General features: G+C 42.3%; 1 protein-coding gene across 2 annotated transcripts in view; it reads left to right on the forward strand.

The window, feature by feature from the left end:
• Positions 1–15,849, forward strand: part of TEDC1 (tubulin epsilon and delta complex 1) — a 75,343-nt gene extending 59,494 nt beyond the window's left edge. For both annotated transcript variants that reach the window (XM_064515729.1, XM_026123421.2), the window contains one exon: positions 14,578–15,849. In XM_064515729.1, coding sequence (XP_064371799.1) covers positions 14,578–14,937 — 360 coding nt within the window. In that variant the 3' untranslated portion in view covers positions 14,938–15,849. The remainder of the gene's footprint in view (positions 1–14,577) is intronic.
• Positions 15,850–17,739: the final 1,890 nt, after the last annotated feature.

Raw genomic sequence — 17,739 nt, forward strand, 5'->3', positions numbered from 1 at the left:
GGCTTGGGGCAAAGCTGCAGCTGAGCTCTCACTGGAGAACTCTCTCAAGGTTTGTCAAGAGCGACTTGTTTTTTTTTTTTTTTAAGCAAACTGTTCCCGTTTCATCTTTGCTATTTCTGCTGTTTATTCTAGTTCTCAGGGCTTTCTGCTGATATTCTGAAGATATTAGTAGAGCGAGTAGTTAATTATCCAAGCTATCTGGGGTGCAGGAAGTGGTGGAGCAGTGGGGAATAGTCTGGTGGTGCATTTCATTGGGCAGGAGGAAGAAGCTAGTTTGAATTTCAAAGCGTGTTAGCATATCTCCTTATATAACCTCATTCCCCCTTCTCTTTCGCCTTCCCCTTTCCCTTTCCCTTCCCCCTGCATGTCTGTGTTCCACTTTGTGTCTGAAACCCTCCATCTGGAGCACCGAGCAGCTGTCAGTGGAGCTTTTCATGCAAAAAGAAATTGAAGAACTAGCAAGGCCACAAGAGCAGTTTTTGGAAATGCATGGTTGGCTGGGCCCAGATGTCTGGGTGTGGGGGTGGAAACCCGGTGAGATGAACAGAAACATCCATCAAAGGGAGCGATGGAGGCCGTGGACAGGGGGATGGCAAAGAGGGACAGGGCTAATGGATTTTATGTGTAGTTCTTACTTAGTTAAATGCCAGATTATATTTGCTATTGGTGGCACTGCAAATTTAGGTTACTCGAAAGCATGGTTCTGCGTTAAGCAGTAGGAAGTAAGATCCTACAGTTTGCATTCACTTTTTGTTTGTATATTTTGTTACATTGGTTTATGTGTCACTTGTTTATCAATATTCCCAGCAGGAGATCCGAGGTTGCTAACTTTTGGGAAGTGTCCGTAGAGCATGGAGTGGAGATCTAGGCAATTGTGCCTGGAAGGCAGGTGCTCTCCTGCCTTGGTCAGAGGATAAGATGCCCTCTGCATGCATCGTTTCCCTTCTTAACAGCAGAACCTGACATTTGTCCTGGGTCAAGCAGAGATGTCTTTTTCATTAGACCTCAAGCCTGTAGTTAGCCTGGTTTAAGTCTGGCTTGTAAAAGCACATGGAAAGTTACTGTAGATAAGCAGAGTCGGGAGGTTTTTTGGAAGAATCTGGCTCGCTTCTGACAAGTTGGTCAAGCTTGAATAGTCAGTGCTAAGTTTGCAGCATACCAGGGGATGAAAAAGTTAAGTATTCTTTGTTTGCAGATGCAACTTGCTGTGCAGATTACTGAAAGAGCGCTGAAGTGCGTGAGAGAGGGAGTCTATGTACCAGTTGCTAAATCAGCAAACCGATTTAAAAAACATACAAAAACTGTAACCGAAAATAAATTATCCAGCCTGACATTTTTCATGGGGCTCATATCTTCTGAAAAGCTTCAGCTCCTCAGGGAAAAGAGAAACATTAAAAACTGGAGTGCTGTGTTCTGTGTTGTGCACAGAACTCTGCGTTTTGAAGTGAGCGTGGGTGAAAGTTTTTTCATGCTTCCCAAAAAGATGTGGTTTTCCTCTCCTTTGCAGAAATGCAGAATGTTTGCTCAGGTGACAGGATCTGTTAAGATATAATCAATAACCAGTGTAAATATTTTACTCATATTATTTGCCAAGATGTTGGATGCCAACCACGTCAATGAAAACAGGCAGTAAATGCAGCTGAAAAATTATACTTCAATAAATTTTAGATGAGCTTTATTTAACAATAAACTGTAAAAAAGCCCATTCCTAGGAGAGAACATGTTTTGTAGCCATTGTAAATGTTTTAGTGCATTTTTAAGAAATAAGTGTAGTACTTAGTTTTCACAGGTAAAACACATAAAACATGGACAAAGATTAGGAATGCCGGTAGGTATTCCTAACGTGCAGATGTGCAAGCTCTGTAAGATCGCAGGTCCCAGCACTGCCTTTATCCTTTGAACGTGAAAAGGTTGGAGGCTGGCGGGTGGGGATTTGATGGTACCTGGGACCACCGAGTTGTTTATGGAATTTCTGAAGTCAAGCCTCTCTAGCTGGTGGTGAGCCACAGTAACAAATGCCATCCTCCACGTGGGCAGTATCCTGGAGACACAGCGAGCTCCTGGCTGACAGAGAACCTATTAAACGCTGTAGCCAGGGGCAGTATTTTAGAGCAGCTCTACTCAAAGCACTATTAGAGTGTTTTACTGAGCCTTTCAGAGTGGGCTTTTAGGACAGTAACTTCCAGACAGCCATCTGGCTTGTTTTACAGCTCCATGCAGACCCTTGGAGGGGTTCCTCCTCCAAGAGCAGGAGTTACAAATGTTGGGTACTTTGCAGTATTCCTTGGGCTTTGTATGAGTTGATAAGTGCCTGGTGCTTTTGGAAAAAAGGCTGTTTGCATTCCTGCATTCAAAGATTAACTTTTAGTTGCCTTTTTTCTTAAAACCATGGTGTATTTTTGTGTGGCCTTGTTCTCCCAGCCATCTGCTCTGAAACTGAGGGTACTTGATCATAAGAGAAAAAAGCAACCAACTTATTTCTGCATCTTTGTCACTTACGCTTGTAGAAGAATTGACATAAATCTATTATTTAATATTGTCAAATCTTTTCTTCTCAGCCAGAAGTGCATCCAAATAAAGGTTTAATATACTTCTGAGCTCAGAATTCACTACTTCTAACACTTCATCTTATCAGTACTCTCAAAATTGTAAGGGAACTATGAGATTTTTTTTTTCCCCCTTGGCAGGCTGGCTGTAGGGCTCAGCCTTTGACTGCTGCAAGAGTCAAGATGGCCATTCAAGCGACTTCACATCCACCTACAGCTGACATTCACCATCAAAACTGTTAGTTAATATGAGAAACTGCTTTTGACTAAATGCTTTTTTTTACAGTTGTGACTTTAGAAGATGTCCACTCTTTCACTGAAACTCTGAAAATGTTTTGTGTAGACAAATCGCTACCTGGGAGCTGAAGTTCATTTGCCTCATGCCATCGTTATGTTTAGGCTGGACTGCCGAAGTGCGCTTTACCTCCCCTGATGCACTGCCGCTCCCCCAAAAGCAGAGATGAGGATGCACAAGGCTGGGTGCAGTTGCCAAGGTGGTGGTTCTGCAGTGGTGGTGCAAAGTCTGAGGCCCCTGGAGGTGACTGGGGAGACTTTCTAATGGAAATGTTTCTAGTTTGAGGTAACCCCTAAAAAGCCACGTTTTCATTTTCTTTGCAATTTTTGTGCAAGGAAGGCCATTTTCTGCACATCTGAACTACTAGGTGGTAATACCTTCCTCTTGTCTGTCTATTCGAGGATTCATTTATGTAAACATTTCTCTTTTAGCCCCACATACATGGACATTGCTTGAATTTGTTGTTTCACATTCTGCTCTCCCAAAGCAGGATAATACAGAGAAGAGCACATCATAAACAACACTTTGTTTTCTCAAGTGGCTACGTTTATGTTTCACAGAGTGGTAGAGCTCTGCTTAAAACGAAGCAGCGCCCTCCAGACCTCTGGAAGTCACTTAGATCTGAGAGGATATCTCGTATCGTCGGTGTTTGTCTCTGCTGCCCAAGATAAAAATTTGGAAGAATAAATTGAAAAATAAGTGAGCAGTTTATTATATGAAACAGTACTTGTCTGTCGTCATCTTTTGTAATTCGTGGTTGTCAGGATCTTTTTCAAAGTAGCAGCACAGCCTTTTTGCAAATGTCTAAATTACTTACACTGACATACTGTGGTTTTCCTATAATGAATTTTCAGTGCGACTATTACTATGTTAATTTTTGTGATCTCTTAATTGAATTACAAAATCTAAAAAAAGTCTAAAGATAGCTTAAAACTGTAGTTAAAAAGAAATGTGCTATGAAAGGCTGGGCTGTTAGACTGGATTTTTTTGGTTATTGTAAAATACTGCAGATTTAAAATTTGGAAAAGGAAATAGATGTTTATCTCTTATTCCATGTGCTGTGCATTCAGAATTGTGTGGCATATGGGATTTTTACAAGTGTGAACTGTGTCTCCCTGTAGCTGGTGATAAGGTGTCTGCAGGTTTGATGCTCCTGTCTGGAGCATCATACCTTCCCACGGGCAGCGGCGTTGTTACCTGGTGGTGGGCTTACCTACCTTCTTGGGAAGCAGCTAAAGAGGTTTAGATGAAGTCCTGGCTCCAGAGCGCCGCAGTGATTCTGGCCATCTTCTTGAACACTTGTGCTGATGCTTTGTGTCTGCTTTTCTTGTGCTTGGATCTCTGGGATTCTCTTTAGATGAACAGAAGTGAGGCAGAAACTGGTGATTTCTTCGAAGACCGTTCAGTGTTTTGTGATTTGTCCCTGGCTGGTTCTGCCCATGCAGAATTGCTCTAATATAATAATCACACTACATTTTTGACTCCCTTCTAGGTTTTTGGGGGAATTTGTTAGACTCAACTGTTCTCCTTTGAAGTTAAACACCAGTTAAGCAAATTACTCCTGCCAAAAACTCAGGAACAAATAGTTCAGAAAATATCCATAAGACATGAAATTTCTTCTTAGCTTGGTGGTGAGAGACGTGTGTATCTCGTGAGGATTTCAGCATAGCTGCTTTCATTCTGGGGTGGTTGCCTCAGGTAGGTCCTTCACCAGTCCAGCCCAAAGACCATCCCTGAAGCACCTGGTGCTTTGTACTTCTCTTCAAGCGCAGAGACACGCACTGTGGTACATCCTATGCAACTCCATCCCAGGAGCAGAGCTGGGCAATGCCCCTACTGTCAGCACTTCTGCCCACACAGTCACAGTTTCTTTGGGCTCAAGGGGAATTAATTTCCCCTTTGATGGACATTTGTACGCTCAGCAATCAGTGGCGATGTGCTCCATCAAATGTTTTGTGTTTCAAATTAGTATTTGCAAATATACTTTGCATTTTTCTGGCAAAGACCCTGAAAAATCTTCATGTCATTCTTTCCTTGTTTCCTTAATGCTGTATCCTTTTTTTTTTGCTTTAAGGTTGTCTGATTTTCTTGACTCCAATCTATCACTGTGGTATTTAGATAAATGATTCTAAATAAAAATTGATTTGTTTATCTTTTAAAAAAAAAAAGTCAACAAAAATGTGATCACCATTCATACAAGATCAGGTCATTCCTATGAAATCATCTTACTCAAATGCTTTAGTGAAATTTTAAATTTCCTTTACCCTGCTTCCTTACCGTCTTAAAGCTCTCCATTGGAGAACAGCTTGGATGCCATTCTGAAGGCTTACCAAGTCCTTTCCAGTGTATAATTCAGTGTATAATTAAAAGAAGCACATGACAGAAGTGCCCTACCAGACTATTTGTGGCTGTTCTCATTGGATGCTGCTATGTGTATTCCTGGTATTAAAACTATATTTTTTAGTTTCTCCTCAGAGGACTCCTCCGCAGTTAAAAGATGACCTTCTATTTCCAGATAAAATAGGTACATTGCCTCTCTGTGGTTTCCCTTTCAATTCGTTTTGAAATATAACAATAGGTGCGTCTGGGAGCTAGCATCCAAATAGTGAACGTCTTGCTTAAAATGCATAAGATGGAGATGCATACATTCCTCTCTAATTGCAGGAAATTGCAAATCCGGGCAAAATTTGGAATGCAGCTGCTTGTATAATTACATCTTCTGTCAGTTGCTGTAGCTCAGCTTTACAACCCTTCAAAATGTCTTCATAGATTATGGTACAAATAATGCCCCCTATTAATATTACCTTGGGATCTCCCCCCCTTTTCATTTATTCTCCGTCAATTCCGAAGGCCTAAAGCTTTTTCTCTTGATGAACTAGTGAGTGTTAGAAACTAGTAGTTATATTAATGTGAAATTTTTCTATAGCTGTTAAGCCAAAGGAAATTCTGTGGGTTTTTTACTGTTTCTAGGTTTTGTTTTTAGTAAGAAATACCCATGCATGTATCTTAAAACCGGTTGATCTACTTACAGCATCAGGTACTGTGTTTTTGCAGACATTTCCATTTTGTAATAGCAATGGGTTGCAGCAAAGAATGTCAGATTTTTGGTCACTAAATGCTACAGTCTCCTGCTGGTCATTAATGAAGAATAAGAGACAGGTCACAATTCAGGGCTTAGTGGAATATGTTGGCTGCATTTATACCACTATTAGAAAATGGTTAATCAGTTGGGAAGGATTAGAAGAGAGGGGTAAAGAAATTACATGGCCTGTTCTCTTGAGAGATTGAAGACGTTCAATGTGAGTAATGTAACCAAGGCAGGTGGATTTTTGGTGGCAGCAGACTTTATAGAAGAAAAATGGTATAACAAAATCCAGGGGCTGAGGCTGGAACGGGCAAGGTGTGCATTTTTAACAGTAAGTGTATTTCACTGCTGAAATAACATAGTGGTAGCATAGCTTCCTGATCAGCTGGAGCTTGTAAAAGAAAAAAAGTATGTGTTTCTGGAAGGGTCACTGTAGCTTAGCAAAATGTTGGAGAACAGTCCAGAAATTACCAGCTGTGACACTGCTGCCTGCGTTATGTAATAGGTTAGCCTAATCAAACAGTTCATTATGACTTTATAAATCTATAAATCCGTGTGCATTGGTATTAAATGGGCTATTTCTGAAGAAAATCAAGTCTCCTTTTGTACAATCAAGGATTGCACAAGAAGAAAGGAAGCTCATTTAGGCAGGACAGTGTGGGAAGTGTTCAGCTATTAAAATAGAAAATGATGGTTTCCAGGGTTTTTAACTGGTTACTCTTCACCTTGTAGAAATTGCTGCAGAAAATTAAAACCCGTTAAAGCATGTGGCAAGGAAGCTTGATTCAATGAGACAAGTTTTACAGAGCTGCAGTACCAGCTCCATAACTTTCTCAGAGGTTTGAAATTGTATTTGGGCAAGTTACTCTAAGACATGAATCTGAAATTAGAGGAAGCTATTTTTTATAGTGAAGCACCTGTTTACTTAGTGTTGTAATGTTTCCAGACTAGCTGATTGCAGACCTTGCTTTTGCTTTAATTTTTGTTTTTCTGTATAAGCAGCAAGTGCATTTAGACATTTTTCTGAAGGTCAGGGATCTAATTTTTGGAAGACACTGTTCAGCAAATGTTTGAACTTCATAAGCTCTGCAGCATCCTCCCCCTCACCTCCACCCCCCATAAATTTTCCCAGGAGAAGTAGGAGTTGCAGGATTTGAGTTTCCATCACTTAGTGCATTCACAGCGTCCCGTGAAATGTGTCTTTCTCAGCTTTTCTGGGGCTGAATGTGTCTCTGTCTGTAGCTATGTGTGTCTGTTCTATAGCTATGGAAGGAAAGTACTTATACACTTAAGCATGATTATTCAAAAAAATATTAAACTTTAGTTAGGAGTAACTGGCCTGTTGGCCAAATTATTAATATTTGTTTCTTGCTAAAGAAATGTAAGGCTTTCATCCTGCTTCCGTGTGAAAACAGATTTCCTTCTCTGCCTTTAGAAACACATGCACCCAAAATCTCTGGGTTATGAATAACCTTTTTGTTCTATACAAAAGCCAGTTACACAAACAGGGAGAATAAGCGCGTTGGTTTGTTCAGTCCTTGCTTCTCTCTGCAATGGAGTTTAAGGTGAGCTCTGCTTAGGCATGCTCTTTCACAGGGAGCCTGTGGGGGGTATTTTTCCAGCGCTGCTCCATTCCTGTGTGTGCAGTAGGTGCAAAACGTGCATTGTGGTAGCCTTCTCCTGTAGGTAATGCAAAGGCATTGTGGGTGGGAAAGAGTGAGTGATCCCTGTGACTGTTTTTATTGTATTCCACTTTTATTTAATACTTTGACAGATCTTTCCATGGGTAGAGGTTGTGGGAGACTAACAGAAGGAGAAAATGGCAGGCTCGGTTAGGAAAAGTGAGTTGTATTTTCTATTCCTATTGCCATTCTACTAGGTGCAACAAGACCACACAAGTGATACCTTTGTCTGGCTACTATCACATGAGGTTCATTGAAATAGCCTGTGCAGGCTAAGACATGTTCATTCTCCTTTTTTTTTTTTTTTTTTTTTTTTTTTTTAATTCTGTGAACATGGAATGAAACACCTGTATTATTATTATCTTTTTTTTTTTTAAAGATGTGGCAACTGATATAAAACTTCCCTGGCATAAGAGCAAAAGGATTGCACTGTGAAATAAAGGATGAGATTAGAGTAAAATCTTATAATCCCTTCTTAGATTAAGTCATAGAGTATGTTTGTGGAAAACATTTGCTTTGCCGTGTGGGATTTGCATTAAAAGAAGCTTGTTTAGAAACCTATTCTAGAACTTCAGTGCTGAGCACCTCCAGGTGAAGGATGTGGGCTGAGCCTTTGAGATGAACGCTGCTCAGGAGACGAGCAGGCAGAGGGTGAGAAAGCTTAATTTCTGTTACCTTGTGGGCTTTTTAAGGCTTATAGGTAGAGAAAGTTATAATCTACTATTTACTTCCTTTTTAAAATTAAAACTGGTTCTGTCTTAAAAGGTGAATTGCGAATGGTTATGTTTGTGTCCTTGAGAGAGTCATGTCTCTGATGCTTTGCTGCCACGTATGTTTGCATCCAGATGATGCTTTTGGTTTGCTTTTCCAACAGACGTTAAGGGGGTAGCGGTCAAATGTCGACTGCTCCTTTCATGTTAATATTTGCCTCATTCACTATATAAGGAAGAATCCACATGTCCCTCCTATCCCTGGACTCCCGCAGCGAAACAGCACATGGGAGGTAGTTGAAGTGTGGAGCTTGGGCAGGAAAGCGATAGAGAAGGGCAGGAGTTTGACCCCAAATGAGTCAAGTTCCTTAACCGTGTCCTGTCGAGTAGAAGAGAACATGCAGTTAGCATTTTAGAAAGGAAGATGGAAAGAAACTTAAAAGGAAAAGGGAGGAGGTGGTGACTTTTGCTGGACACAAGAACATGTGAACATGTGCCTCGGTCGCTAAGTTGCTTAGGCGTTGGAGGGGATAATCTGTGTGAGTTTTCCAAAAGAAATTCTCCAATTTGTTTTATACTTTTTTCACGAAATTAAAGAGTCGGACATGAAAGAACAGAAGCTAATAAAATTCACAAGCAAGAGTGTATGCTGATACGATTTTGTGCATATCTTAAAGCTTCATTAAAAGGGAAGCTACCGTTATAGCACATCACAAGTCTAATACGGATTTTGCAGCAGAGTGATTTTTGAGCCTTCCTCCTTGTGATTTATCTTGTGTCTTTTCAGGAGGAGTGTTATTTCAAGTTACTTGCATGGAGTTGCTTATAGTGAACTCTGCTCTTCCCCTTTATATGTTTTTGGTAATTTTATTTATTATTTCCCTCTACTCTTTTTCCTTTTGTACTCGCTGCTGGTTTTTTCAGTGCTGACAGGGAGAGCTTTCTTAAAAGCAGTCTACAAATCTTTCTCCATCCTGCTTTCTCTATTCTAGATAGATTGTCAGTTGGGATTGCAGTTCTGCAAGGTTTTTCATGGGGTAGATATAAATACTAGATATATATTTTAAGACAGAGCAAAAGGTATAAATAATGATTATTTGTAGAGAGTCTTATTTGGGACTGTACTGAGTAAGGACAAGTACTTGCAAGGTTCAGCCCCTGGACTGATCTGGCTTCAAGTCTGGGAACTGAAAAGCTTCTAAACTAGCCTTATCTTACCCTGTCTGTTTTCCAGGATTCAGCTGTCAGGATTTCCCCGTGGCATGCGTGACTGCAGTCTCTGAACAATGCCAGTATCTCAATGCTTATCCCACTTTAATTTTTTATTTTGAAATGTTATCTATAACTGATACTTGTCCGCTCAGTATGAATCTGCCCAGTATATACTAAGCGTGAGCGCCCTGAAGGCAGCTCCTTGTGGAACGCCCCTCGGTGCTTGGGCGATGGCGAGTTTGGAGCCAGCTGGGTGGCTGCAGCAGCTGGCCTGCTAGGCCTTTCTGTTTCTGGAATCTGGTCCCCAATTAACCATAAAATCCCCAGCATCAGATACTTCACTCCGCCCTGTTCAATTCCCTGGATACTAATAGGAGATCTGCTTTTTTCAAAGGCCATCTTGGACGTGATAGTTTTAAATAAAGTTCCTAAATCGCCTTCCGTAGAAGTAAAAAATTACTGCACACTGGATGCCGATTGATGTTTTCAGAGGAATGAGATGAGTTCATGACAGTCAAGTGATTTTGCCCTGATAGCAAAGGCAGGATGACTTGGCGACTTGCATGTTGTGTCCATTCACATTTCCTAATTTCCTTTCACTCTCCAACCTGAAAAGACAAGATCTGAGGTGTTTCGGTTACTTGTGACTCAGAGTGATAAGGAACAGGTTGCACTGTTTTTTCCCAGTAAAGGCAGTCATCCTAGCTGCTTGGTATCTGTGCTGAACTGGGAAGAATAATTTGTATTTCGTGTTGTATGCGTATGGGGTGATCTCCCCATTCATAAGAGAAATATTTGAGAGAATGAGTGGACAGATCAGACTGGAGGCAGAAAAGGTGCCATCTCTAAGTGCCTGCATTTTGTTTTCTGAACAACATAATTTGATGGTCAGTGACATGGTTACACACAGAGCAGAAGGAACACAGCAGGAGCTGTACTTTCCTCTGTACATGCTCACAGCATCTCTCCATCCGTTGTGCTGTAGGGTTGGTTAGGACTCTTGCATGCCATGGGAGGTTTCAGAAAGCTTATTTTGGTCTTGGAGGTGTGAAACATTATAGCATGCCTTGACCCTGGAGTGTGCAAAAGGACATGGTGTTTCCATGGACTCGATCACAGTGTCTGTAACCTCCCTTTTGTACGTTCAGGCAGGCAGGACAGGAGTTCCTTTGAACAACTAACTCGATTAGTACTTTGCTGCAGAGCTGGATAAGTGTCACAGTTTGAAGCTGTTGATTTCTCATCAGCTTAATCCCCTGTATGTTTTGTGTGTTTTTTCTTGAGATGCACTGGGTCCCTTTGGAATGAAGTTGGTTCTGTAGAAGTGGAAATGATGATTATCGTGTTGTACTTATTCAGAGAGGATGCACAGCAGTTGTCAGACAGCACTACGTATCTAATTGAGAATTCAAGTTCCAGCTGGTAGACTGAGACTGAAAGGCAGAGCTGTGGGATAGAGAAGGGCAGGCACAAAATGCTGAGGCTCCTAATCTTTTACAATATATTTGTTTAATATAAAGTGGTCTGCTGAGATTGTTTTGCAGTGTGGATTAATCAATGCGTGCTGACTAATGGGAGACAGCAAGCTATTAAAGAGCAGCAATTAACCATATAGCAGGAGGTTATTGGGTGTTTTCATGAGTCTTTAGGATGTGAAGAGTAAAGAATATTACTTGAAGGTAACAATTAGAGATTTTTAGCTATTAAAATCTACAGGCAGCAACAGGAGTATTTGTGAACACATGCATGGTTGCAGAATTCAACTGTTACCAAAAATATCAGTGCAAAAAAGAAATCAATTTGCTTTCCCACTCATAATTGTCCTGATATGACATAAACAGTGCTTTGCTGAGTTTGTTCTCTTACTTCATACTCATTATTTCAGAATTTTCCCATATTAAATTCATCTAATGTTGTCCCAGGAAATACTGGCCCTCTTTACAGAAGGTAATATGTGCAGTGCCTTTCTGATACTCAGATGTCAGAATTATTGTTGTACTTCTGCTGCCCTCATTGTTCTTACAGATAGGCTGTTGTCCTTGTCTTTAGAGCTGGTCGTGCTGAGGTACAGTAAGATTAGCTATTCCTGTGATGAGTTAAAACTCAATGCACTTAATGTTGGGAGGAGCATGCTCTTCCATCATGTGCCTTGCACAGTGGGTAATAAAATTCTCCACGTTTTGCCAGTAGAGAGTATGAAAACCAATGTTTTATTAGGAATGCTTTTATATAGCCCAGCTAGTATTCTGCCTGGGTTTAATGCAAAAAATAAATAACATTTTGTGGACTCTGTTTGCTGAACGATTTTGTTCTTTGTGAGTAACAAGAGATTTTTCCCATCCTGATTCCAATGTGTTAAATCTGCTTTTTGCAAACTTCACTTTCCATTTATTCATTGGCAGTGGGGAGACCAGATAACACTGGTTATTTTTATTTTTCCAGTTTTGTTTCTTCTAAAGCAGTGTTAGAAAATTGGACCTCAGATGTTCATTTAGCCAACAGCAAACGATGTCCTGGGATTCCTTGGGGATTATGATAAAGAAGGACCCTGGGATTTTTGGACAAGGGCAAATATGGTCTTCTCCCTACTTCAACTCTCTCTATTCAAATGCCTTAATGAACAGAGGTCTCCTTTAGCAGATGGTTCTGCTTTGATAAAGCCTTTAACGTGTTAGGAAAAATTCAGAGGAATTTACTCTTTTCCTACTTGATGGATTTTGTTGCTTTTGCAACAGAAGAATCTGGAGAAGGTCAGTTATTTGGCTGCAGAGCACATGGAAGATACTACGCTGAAGGCCACGGGGTAAGTGTACTGAATGAAGCCCCGGGCCGTGTTAGTGTTATGGGGAAATTTGACTGTGACTGCCCTCGTGTCTTCGGCGTTTCACACTGTAAGAGAACATAGCCTGGTCTCCTGTATGTCATAAACTTCTAAATTTGTGTCAATGATGAAACCCTCCCTACTGAGCTATGGAGAAATCCTTTTGTCTCCAGATGTGGCAGCTGGTTTGGCCCTGATCAATATGAGCAAGAACTAGTGGCTTGGCCCTGGCAAAGGGGAAGGCTTTGTTACCTTAGGACTTTTATCCTTGCAGCTGGTGCCGATTGGAGCTCTGAGCAATCGCTAGTACTTCAGGGAGATACCAAACTATCCCTGACCTTAGAGGGAACTGGTGCAAAGTGCGATAAATCATCAGTGTCTTAATGCAGATCTGAAGAATGAAGGAGTTTGGGTTCAGCCCATGGCCAGGGAAGGGAGAGATACAGAGCAGCTTCATCGATTTCAGAGCTGGAAGGGGGTCCCATTAGCACTGAGCTTGACCCGAGCTGAGCTCTGGCTAAAGGATTCATCCCTGGAGCTGCAATGAAGCATTTCATGGTTCATTATCTTCACAGTAGGAAACAATGTCTTATTTTGAAGCTGAATGTCTAACCCCAGTTTTCATCCATGTGATCTTCTTATGCCTTTGTCAGCAAAGTCTGGTCTCTCACCGGTTTCTTTTCCATATGTAGGGATCTAAAACAAATTATCTCTGCCTTGCGCTGCACAAACAAAACAGTTTGAGCTCTTGAAGCCTCATATTACAAAGCTTGTTTTCTGGGCTGTGAATCACTGGGTGAACTGTCTTTGAGTACTACTCTCTATTTCTGGGTGCTTCATGAAGCATGAGCTCCAGAGCTGCGCGCAAGCTCCAGCAGAGCTGTGGGACTTGTGCAGATTGCAGAGGCAGCACTGCTTTTCTGAGACTTTTTCTTCTTTTTTGGCTGAGCTGATTTGGCAGCTCGTTGCTATAGCAGAAGGATGTGAGACCCCCTTGCCCTGGCTCTTCCAGCTTCAGCTCCCAGGTGCGTGGGTCTGCCCTGCTTACCCCAGCATGGTGCTCGCTGGACCCCTCCCGGAGCTGATTCACCTTGCTAATGCAGCAGGGAGCGTCCTGACAGGCTCGAGAACTGATTCGGCTCATGGAGGGCTCAGAAGGCAAAACAGTGGGAACGCACGGCCAGAGGCAGAGCGTGGGGAAGGACAGCGAAGCAGGATGGCCCCTTTCCGGGGACTGTCGCGTGCCAGGCTGTCCCCTTCCCAATTCCACCCGCTATTCTCCCCTTGCATTGAACTCTGTCAGCAACCACTGCCTAGAGACTGTTTATAAAACATTAAATGCTGTTGGACCAAAACCCATTTCCCTGAAGACCCTAGGAGGGTACCTCTTTTTACTGATGTTTCCCTACTGACAACTACATTTTGAGATGAGTCACTGAAACTGTGTTTAATCCACTTGTAAAATTGGAAAGGCAATTACCATCTTGCAAGTTCTTCAAATCAAATTGTTAGAGAACATTAAATCAAATGCTTTGGAGAAATCCTAGTATATACAATTGCTTTTATCATCTAGACTGTGATTCTGTCAGAAGAAAAGGTTTGTTTTATTGGGCCTATCTTCAGTGAAAGTGTGCTGTCTGGTGTTCATTTTGTTCTTAGCGTCCACTTCTTTGTCCGTGCTCCATTATGTTCCTTTTACTATTTGTTACCCCGTAATGAGAATGAGAATTTCTGGCTTATGGTTGTCATCCCTACTTTTTAGCACTGCCAAGTACAGAAAGCATTTGAAAACTGAATTAATACTGTTAGTCATGAGGCAATTAATCTGTTATGACAATGTGGTGACTTATAGCACAGTGGTGATGGAGAAGGTCACTCTCCTAGATCTCTTTTTGCTCAGCGTGTTTGGCTCTGAAGTCAAACCACCCACTCTGCCGTAAGAGGGAGGAGTGCAGATCCCTTCTGGGTTAGTCATCAGTGGAGGGATTGGTGGACTGTGAATCCGTAGGCAAATTACCACAGGTAACTCTTTGGTCGCTGATGCCGTTACCTGATGGAAGGCATGGGTTGGCTTAACTTGGTTTTTACAGCCACGCACTGAGGCTTACGCTCCCAGTTGGCTCTCTTCTCCTTGGTGCATCCTAGTCCAGACGTGCCATTTCGTGTTGTTTCCTGGCGCAAGGAGTTTTACACAGGTGTCTACTCTGCTCTTTTTTCCCTCTACAGGTGAAAACAAGAGAGGAAGAACTACAGAAGGAGGAGTTCTGTGCTGCTGCTAGAAAGACACAGGAAGCTGTTGAGCTGAAACTACTAGATCTCACATACCATTGTGCTCCGAAAAAACCAAAAATGCACGGTTCATGCAGACTGGTGTTTAGAAGCAAACACTCTGCCAGCAAAACAGGCTTCGGTAGATCTGTATCTAAGGAGCCTATTTCAACTGTCAGTGCTACAGAGGTGATCAGAGAACTGCAGATGAGAAAGGCCAGCCTGGAGAGAGAGCTGAAGCAGCTGCAGGAAGAGTGCAGGCAGAGGATGGATGAAATTGCAGAAGGGTTGGATGGAGTGATTTGTATCTCCCCTTGAAGAGATAAAGCCGGACTGAGAAAAGCAAAGGAATAGAGTTATTTGATCAGAACACATTTGCACAACTTGGCATGGGGGAGTGTGAGGTGAGGAACTGAATGTAATTTCTAATTTTTAGCTTGGGAATCAGAACTTGTTACGGCTTTGTGACTTACGCTGGGGCCATAACCTTGGTGCTTCTCTCTGCAGCCCTTTTATTGCTAACCTTGCCAATTAAATTCTGCAGCAGGCCTTAGTGGGAGTGTGCTTAAATCTCCCTTTTATCTTTTAGATTTCTAGTTCTTCTGCCAAGCACTGGGCTCTTTTACAGTGCTCAGCTGCTGCACAGCATACTTTGAGGCTGCATATTGAAGTACTAATTGCATTTTCAACATTTTCCAGCAAGTGGAAGTGTTCATTAGTCAGAAAAATCCAGGTATTGGAAAACATGTAAAGTACCAAGGCTGAGAGAGATTGGAAATGTTCAAGAAAGTATGCTATTTAATTCAGCTAGTTTGCATATTTGTGGCAGCTATTATGCAGTCACCATAAGGAAAAACAAATGTCTAATAATAAAGCAGCACAATGTTTTCATTCAGTGCCGTGATGCACTTCAAGTGATTGGGTTCTCAAAGAGAACAAACTAGAAACCCATTCCACTGAGTTATGAATCACAGTGAGATAACTTATAGGTCTGCTGTAGGAAGTTTTTGTAAACTAGAAACGTGGCCTTAAATTCCAAGCCTGAGGAGTCTGCCAGCTTTAGGAGTCGCCATCCTCTGTCTCTGGAGTCTTTTTCCTCTGGAACATATGAATGTTTTTCACTTAGCATTCATTTTCTGTCCTTTTCTGTTTTGCTTTCACTAAGGAATATTTTTATATTCTAGTTGTACACTTTCAGAAATAAAAAACAGTTTGCTTTTTGTTTGTGAATTGCAATGAGCAGTGGGCTTTCCTCAGTCTGGCTTTCTGTCTGCCACCCCAGCTTGCCTGTGTTGCTGATTAACAGCTGCTCTTGGCTCGCTCAGCAGCCAAACGTGAGAGTACCTTTAAGGACCCCGTCCAAGTATCTGCGTGATTATTGCTGTTCTGCAGAGAGATGATGTGCAGGTGGGAGTGGGTGGACAAGGCTGACAGCTCCTGCTTTCTACTGCACCAAGTGAACTTCAGATGCCCCTAGACCCCCATTTTTCTCACCGTTCGTGCTGGTTCTTACGCCCTTTGCATAAGGGACAGCACAAATGTCAGTGGTGAGCCACGGTCGGAGGGCTGACATGCTCTGGTTTCATCCAGCTGAACGCAGCATTGCTGGTAGGCCAGGAGTGTACAAGCTTAGTTCATGGACCTGGTAAGTTCTCCGGAGGCCAAGCTCGAGCGTGGCTGGTTAGAAGGGGTATTCTCAGCCAGAGGGTTCGACTACCGTCAGCCCTACACAAAGGGGGCAGCTGCCAGGAGCAGGGTGCTGGCAGAAGCTGCCATCTGCAGCCGGGGTTACAGTTGTGCACGGTGGCAGCTAGCATCGGGCACAAACCCCCGTGGGCTGGAGAGATTCATCCCTGGGGCAAATGGCTGCAGACTGCTGCTGGAAGAAGAGCCTTGGCCTTAAAAAGCCAATCCAAGTTGTTTTGCTTCTGAAACCATCTCTGTAGGTGCAGGAGACGCAGTACTCAGTGTTTCAAGCATATGTGCCCCTGGTGTTGGCTGTTACAGCTTTGTGTGGGTGTTGACTCCAGGGCTGCTGAAAGCAGCATAAGCAGACTGAAAGCATAAGAGGACTCATTTAGACACGGGTCTCTCAGAAAAATTATTTGTGAATGTGAAAGATGCAGTCTATCCTAGAACTAGCAAAGATGGTAGCACCAGTCTTTTTCTTTCTGAGCATTTTATGTCCTCCTTTAACTTTTATATGAAGGAATATTCATATTGCATCAAATTTAGGTTTAAAACATTGCTCTCAAAAGAACTCTTTCTCCTGGGGTTTTCAGTAGAGGAGAGTGGACTAATATTCTTGAACGCAGAGAGTGAGCTCAAATACAAATGCAGGTCTAGCTCATACCTTGCTGTGCTTTATCAGGGTCCTTTCAGTGCTTTACGCCATGATGTATTATACTGCCATCCACTTAAACTGACAGTAGTCACTCGCAAGGAGATGAACTCATTACCCGATATCAAATATTTGTCAGCATGCAGTACTTAGGGCAGTGTGTCTTAATATTCATCCATGAATCCCATTTCAGTAGAGGCTAGAGTTGGCAGAGCATATGCCCCCTGCTTGACCCTGAAGAATTATTTTCCTCTCTGGTGAAATGTAAAAATTATGTTCCTCTGTGTGTCTGTATATATATGTGTGTGCGTGTAAATATAGAAGTCTCTGTAGTGAATCCGAGACAGCTGCATTTACGGCATGACACAAATCATCATAACAAGGTGACCATGTTATTAATGGGATACTGTCAGAGCAACCAACAGATTGGAACTGTTATTGCTTGTCCTGGCATTAACACCTAGAGGGGCTAAAGGTGAAAGTAGCTCAAAAGAAGATTGCCTTTTACGCCTGGTACCACAGGTTAGCTTGTGCACTTTAGACATGTTGGGCGAAGAGCACAGACAAGGGTGGTTTGATTTTTCTAGCACTGATTTTCCCCCTGCCTTTTGTTTTCGGTAGCACCTAGCAGTTTAAACACACATTCTGCCATCGCTGATGGAGGTGAGCAGGGCGTTTTGAGCTGGCAGTGTTTTTTAAAACCAGCACCTGCAGTCCCCTCTTTCCTTTGCCCCTTTGCTCAGCACCAGCATGGAGAGCACAAAGCCTGGAAGCAGTAG

The sequence above is a fragment of the Dromaius novaehollandiae genome, chromosome 8 (assembly GCF_036370855.1).
Source record: "Dromaius novaehollandiae isolate bDroNov1 chromosome 8, bDroNov1.hap1, whole genome shotgun sequence".
NCBI classification, from domain to species: Eukaryota; Metazoa; Chordata; class Aves; order Casuariiformes; family Dromaiidae; genus Dromaius; species Dromaius novaehollandiae.